General features: G+C 40.9%; 1 protein-coding gene across 3 annotated transcripts in view; it reads right to left on the reverse strand.

The window, feature by feature from the left end:
- Nucleotides 1-555: 555 nt before the first annotated feature.
- The window catches only part of HUS1 (HUS1 checkpoint clamp component), a 39,277-nt gene continuing 32,842 nt past the window's right edge, over nt 556-6,990 (reverse strand). For all 3 annotated transcript variants that reach the window (XM_029286876.1, XM_015829190.1, XM_015829183.1), the window contains 2 exons: nt 3,979-4,110; nt 556-741 (listed from right to left, as the gene is read on the reverse strand). In XM_029286876.1, coding sequence (XP_029142709.1) covers nt 659-741; nt 3,979-4,110 — 215 coding nt within the window. In that variant the 3' untranslated portion in view covers nt 556-658. The remainder of the gene's footprint in view (nt 742-3,978; nt 4,111-6,990) is intronic.

Consider the following 6,990-nt stretch of genomic DNA (forward strand, 5'->3'; position numbering starts at 1 on the left):
AATGATTATTTACCTATATGTATTTATAAATTTATATATGTTTACTTAGTTTATTAGCTTTGTCAAAGTTAGTTATAATGGACTTGATGCAGTGTATAAAATTTTTGCTGCAGTTTACATCTTTTGCATACATTGGAACAGATATTTATTCCACATAATACATTTGTTGTATGCAAATAATATGATGTGATTTGCTTCATTTGTATGATACCATCAGCAAAATTTAAATCCCCACAATACCTAACTATCTAGGTCAATGCTTTATTGAGTATATTACACAAGAGTTCATTAGTTTTTCAAAATATTTTGTTTTAAGAGTAGGAAGCACTCTTCCTGCTAAAAATTACTTATTCCTTGTGGTAGCTATTTGACAGTAGTTTCATGAAACATCTGTGTTTTCATAACTTAAAATGTTTTGAAAAGATCTCATTTCTAAATGGGTAAAAACAAATTATTTAGGTCTTATTTCTTTAATTCTGTGCTTATTCCCTTCTCACATTCTCTGCATAATTTTAAAAAAACATTGTATACACTCAGAAAGACACAGAGAGGAAATTGGTTTCAGGATGGATTTTTAATAGACAGATAGCATCTTTCCCTTCATTCTTTTTAACTTATTTCAACAACTTGAAGATATGAATCAGAATTACTTTTCAATTCATGCAAGGGCTGGAATGAAATATTGAAGAGAGACATCCTCATGGAGCAAGATGAAATGAACAATTCTCTTACTTACAATATCTGCAAGACACAAATCCATATTTTAAAGAATAACAAAACCCAATGTGAAGCATAGAAATGTGTCAAGTGCTTCCTATTCAATAAAGAGTGCATACAACTTATGACTATAACTGGAACCAGAAATCTAATCATAAGTCAAAGCAAGTAATTTCCTGACATTTCTACAGGAGTGGGACAACTCGCCGTGGACAATTCACCATGGCCATCTCGCCAGTCAATTCACTATGGTCAACTTGCCACGAAATAACTTGTTGTGGCCAACTCACCACTGGCCAACTTGCCGCAGCACAATTCAATTATTTAACATAATTTGAAAAATAATTTAATTTTTGTCATTTGCATTTCTTATTGTCCCTCATTTTGCAACCTTTCTTTAATAATAATAACAGAATAACAGACTTGGAAGGGACCTTGTAGGTTATCTAGTCCAACTTCCTGCCCAATTCTGACATATGGCAGTCCAGTCTCTTGAAAGCTTCCAGTGATGAAACCCGCATAACATCTGAGGGCAAACTGTTCCATTGGTTGATTGTTCTGTCAGAAAACTTCTCCTTATTTCTATGTTAAATCTCTCCTTGATCATTTCCATCCATTATTTCTTGTATCGCCTTTAGGTACTTTGGAAAATAGATTGATCCCCTCCACTCTGTGACAGCCCCTCAAATATTGGAACATTGCTATCATGTCTCCCCTAGTCCTTCTCTTCACTAGACCAGCCATGCGCAGTTCCTATAACCATTCTTCATATGTTTTAGCTTCTAGTCCCCTAATCATCTTTGCTGCTCTTCTCTGCACTTTTTCTAGAGTCTTAACATCTTTTTTATAGTGTGGAGACCAAAACTGGTTGCAGTATTCTAGATGTGGTCTTACTAAGACTTTATAGAGTGGTATTAGTACCTCACACGATCTTGATTGAACCCCTCTGTTAATGCAACTTAGGACTGCATTGGCTTTTTTTGGCTGCCGCCGCACACTATTGCCTCATATTTAATTGATTGTCCACTAACACTCCAAGATCCCTCTCATAGTTACTGCTATTAAATCTGGTTTCACTCAATCTATATGTGTACTTTTGGTTTTTCTTACCTAAGTGTAAGCTTTTACTTTTCTCTACATTGAATTTCATTTTGTTAGATAGGGCTCAGTGTTCAAGTCTGTCAAGATCCATCTGGATCTTGAGCCTATCATCTAGGGTGCTGGCTATTCCTTCCAGCTTAGTATCATCTCCAAATTTGATAAATTCCCCTTCTATTCCCTCATCTAAGTCATTTATGAATATGTTGAAGAGTACTGGGCCTAGTACAGAACTTTGTGATTCCCCGCTGGTTACTTCCCTCCATGTAGACGTAGTACCATTAAGGACTACTTGTTGAGTACAGTTTGTCAGCCTGTTACAAATCCATCTGACGGTGATGCTGTCTATCCCATTTTTTTCTAGTTTTCCAAGAAGTAGGTTGTGGTCTAATTAATTATTCTATTTCACCATTTCTTCAATATTAATGAAAGGCTTATCCCACAGTGAGTTGTCCCACAGCGAGTTAGTCATGGTGAGTTGGATGCGAGTTGGTTGCAGCAAGTTAAGATAAGATAAGATAACCTTTATTGTCATTTTTTTTACTGTGGGCACAACGGCACACATCAAAAATGAAATTTAGTTGCCCGCTCTCAAAGTGAAACACATACATGACACCCATCTAAACATACTATGTACAACATATGTATAGACCCACACCCCTACATATACATAGCAAATAAATATTAAATACTGTCCATCTTGAATATATAACAGAAGGAGGAAGTTGGATGCGGCGAGTTGGTTGTTGCGAAGAAAGCATGGTAGTTGTTAATCAAACCCATTCCTTTGAATGGCATTTTTTGCCAAAGGGAGCAAAAATAAGAATAAATTGCAGTCACATGACCATGGAACACTGCAACTGGTCATAAACTTGACCAGCTTGAAATACAATCATTTACAATGGCCAAGGGTGCTTTATGGGCCATAAAACATCAGTTCCATGACCATCAAAAGAATTTCAGTCATGCCAGAGAACAGGAAACTCAGAATTTCAGATATTAGAAAAAACATTGAAGAAAAAAGAAAAAAAACCTGCATCAACTACCTAATACCAAATCGTATTTTTTGCTCGCGGCCATTGAGTTCGCATCATGTAAAGCAAGATATATCTAACAATAATCCAGAGCTCAATGGGGTGGCAATTCTCTTAAAGTCTGTTGAAGTGATTTATTAGTGGGAGAGAATTCAGCCAAATGGTAATTATGGATTTGCAGTGGCGTGACACATAGTCCTTTAGCCAGCATGATAATTTGCCAGTCTGCTAAAGTCATGGATCTGGAGGCTACCAAACTACCATATTGGTAGCAATATGCATATTTATTTTGGATAAATATTTTCATTTAGTTTTTTATTGTTTTAAAATGTTTTTATTGTATATGTTTTAATTATAAACCACCCGGTATTGAGCTGTAGAAATTGAATAAAAACAAACAAATAAATATTTGATGCAGAACTGATCCTCCATTGGACACCATTAGTTTAGCCTGAATAAATTAACAACCAGGTATTTTCTTGTTATAGAAAAGAATGACAATTTTTATCAAATATTATATATAATTATATCTACCTAGATCAGACATGTCAAACATAAGGCCTGGGGGCCGGATGCGGCCCGCAAAGTGGTTTCATGTGGCCCGCAAAGCCATCTTGGAAACAGTGAGGGAATGGCCCCCGCTGCCTTGGCCCTGACCCAGGCCGGCCGGGAGCCAATGTACAATTTTGTGGTAGCCATCTATGCTGAAACGCATTCAGTCTTAGCTCCACACGGCCGTCTAGAAACAGCAAGGAACCAGCCCCTGCCGCGGCAGCCCTGCCCCCTGGGTGCATGCTGGGGAGGTGTCATCCTTTGTGAGGAATGAAGAAATGGACCATGCCTTGGCGCTTGCCCTGGTCCCACCCCCTTCTGCCAGAGACCCTCAGATCTGTCCCACTTCTGCCAGGCCCTCACAAGCACCCTTGACGCGAACGATGTAGAGCTGGCCATGCCCACGCAGAAGGCCACACCCACTCCATCCACGCCCACCCATTAGGCCGCACCCACCCTGGCCACACACCCCCCAGGGCAACCACAATGCTGATGCGGCCCTCAATGAAATTGAGTTTGACACCCCTGACCTAGATAATTAAACAGATTAAAAGACTAGCCAGAAAGGTACACTTACTACATAGTGCTTTTGTAGGGTTGACTTGCTGCCCTGCAAGAAGCTGGAGAAGTCTCTTAATGTCAATGCGTGCCTCAGCCATATTCACAGGGTCTCTTTCCTGAGTAGAATTTTGAGAATCATGCCAAGATACTAAAATTCAAAACAGAAAGTATTTTTTGTTATCTACACCCAGACTTGTAGGTTAGCTCTAAAGAAATTCCACAATGTTTAAAACATTATAATTAGCACCTCCTGAGATAAGAGCAACCTGGAGATAACCAAGTAGCTAATATAGATAGTCCTTGACTATGACCACAATTGAGCCCAAAATTTATGTTGCTAAGTGAGACATTTGTTAAATGGGTTTTGTCTCACTTTATGACTTTTCTTGCCACAGTTATTAAGTGAATCATTCCAGTTGTTAAGTTAGTAAAATGATTGTTAAGTGAATCTGGCTTCCCCATTGATTTTGCTTTTCAGGTCACAAAAGCTGTCCACGTGACCCAGGGTCACTGCAACTGTCATAAATATGAATCAGTTGCCAAGCATCCAAACCATGGGGATGCTGCAACAGTTGTGAGAAACATAGTAATAAGTCACTTTTTTCAGTGCTGCTGTAACTTTGAATGGTCACTAGTTGTAAGTCGAGGACTACCTGTACTTCTCAGAACAATTCTATTGTTCAATAGTAGTAACTGTGAGAGTGATCTCGGAGACCTAGTGGTCAATCACTTAAAAATGAGCTAGCAGTGTGCTGCAGCTGTTAAAAAAGTCAACACAATGCTAGGCTGCATTAACAGAGGGATAGAATCACGTGAAGCGCTAATACCACTTTACAATGCCTTGGTAAGGCCACACTTGGAATACTGCATCCAGTTTTGGTCACCACGATGTAAAAAAGATGTTGAGACTCTAAAAATAATACAGAGAAGAGCAACAAAGATGATTAGGGGATTAATATATAAGGAACGGTTGCTGGAATGAATTGGGTATGTCTAGTTTAATGAAGAGAAGAACAAGGGGGGACATGATAGCAATGTTCCAATATCTCAGGTGTTGCCATAAATAAGAGGGAGTGAGGCTATTCTCCAAAGCACCTAAAGGCAGGACAAGAAGCAATGGATGGAAACTAATCAAAGAGAGAAGCAACCTAAGGAGAAATTTCCTGACAGTTAGAACAATTAATCAGTGGAACAACCTGCCTCCAGAAGTTGTGAATACTCCAGTACTGGAAGTTTTTAAGAAGAAACTGGACAGCCATTTGTCTGAAATGGTATAGGGTTTCCTGCCTGAGCAGGGGGGTTGGAATAGATGACCTCCAAGGTCCCTTCCAACATCATCATCATCATCATCATCATCATCATCATCATCATCATCATTATTATTATTATTATTATTATGGAAACGTAAAGGCATGGGCTTCCCTGAATGCTAAAAGGGGACAGAGTAAGCTGCCTGAGGAAGAAGCACAGGTGGAAAACTGCTGCAGGGTGATCGGTTTCACCCACCACAAAACTTCTCAGGTTGTCCTGAACAGCCTCGGTTACCAAGGTCACTCCCACTTGCACGAAGCAGCAGCCCATATGGGCTACCTCCATCCAAGCCGGGAAAGGGAGAAAGGAGGCTTATCGTAACTTCCTTTGCTTCCCCAGGTGCTTAAGTCTTCCTTCCTTCCTTCCTTCCTTCCTTCCTTCCCTCCCTCCCTCCCTCCCTCCCTCCCTTCCTCCCTTCCTGCAGCGATTGCTGGTCCGAACTTTCTTGCCGCCCTGCATTGGCCCACGTCTCTCTTTTCTGTTCTAGAAATGGCAACCCCATTTTCTGCCGCTTTCCTCCCAGCAGAAGGGAGGAAATGAAGGATGCTTCATATGGAAGGACGGTAAGCTCCAGGAAAACTACAGCAGCTGGAGCTGGGTGGGGAAGGCCAGGTTCCCTTTCCACGATGGTTCTGCAAAGCCCTTGAAAAGTGGATCTGCTTCCCACAGGATTGGCCTCGGCACCCACTTCGGAGAACAAACAGATGAGCTTTGCTCTTTTTCTCCAGGAGACCCTTTGAAATTGTGCCCCCCTTGCTTTTCTGTCTTAAAATCCAGAGCAGACAAATTTTCCTCCTGATCAGCTGAGGATACGGTAGCTACCAGTATGATTTTTGTAAGAAGCTGAGTGTACCGGTCTGTGTGAGTCCAGCCGCCTTGGCGGGAAGCAGATCCGCTTCTCAAGAGATCTGAACCATCAGAAAAGGGAACCCTGGCTTTCCTGTCCTCGCCCAGCTCCAGCTGGCATAGTTTTCTTGGACCTTAGCATCCTTCCATACGAAGCACCTTTCCTTTTCTTTCTGTGGTAGAAAACAGGGCCATTTCCAGAACAGAGAAGGAAGAATGGGCTGATGCAAGGTAGCAAGAAAGTACGGACCAGCGATTGCTACAGGAAGGAAGGAAGGAAGGAAGGAAGGAAGGAGGGAGGGAGGGAAGGAAGGAAGGAAGGAAGGAAGGAAGGAAGGAAGGAAGGAAGGAAGGAAGGAAGGAAGGAAGGAAGGAAGGAAGGAAGGAAGGAAGACTTAAAGACACCTGGGGAGGTGAAGGAGCTACCATAAGCTTGGAAGGGAAATGAAAGAGAAGAGGCGGTGGGCAGCCAGGTCATTGAAATGGTGGGAAGAGGTCACCGAACGGGGAGTATAATGCAAACACAAGAAATAGAAAATAATCCAACCAGTGTCTTAAACTTCAAAAGAGCTGATTTTAACAAACTCAGAGAGAACCTAGGAAAGATTCCATGGATGAAAACTCAAGATGTGTGGGAAACTCTGAAAAATGCAATCATAAAAGCCCAGTCCAACAGCTTTCTTTGCTGGGTCGTATAGCGGCCATTAAAATGAACATTTTGCCTAGGTTTCTTTTCTTATTTCAGATGATACCTATTTTAAAAAATGAACTTAACTTGAAAGAATGGCAACGAGATTTGAATCGTTTTATTTGGGAAGGCAAGAAGGCGAGAGTTAAATTTAAGATTATTCAAGATAGCAGAGAACGTGGA

Source organism: Protobothrops mucrosquamatus, unplaced genomic scaffold, assembly GCF_001527695.2.
Source record: "Protobothrops mucrosquamatus isolate PMUCROS unplaced genomic scaffold, P.Mucros_1.0 scaffold_231, whole genome shotgun sequence".
Taxonomy (NCBI): Eukaryota; Metazoa; Chordata; class Lepidosauria; order Squamata; family Viperidae; genus Protobothrops; species Protobothrops mucrosquamatus.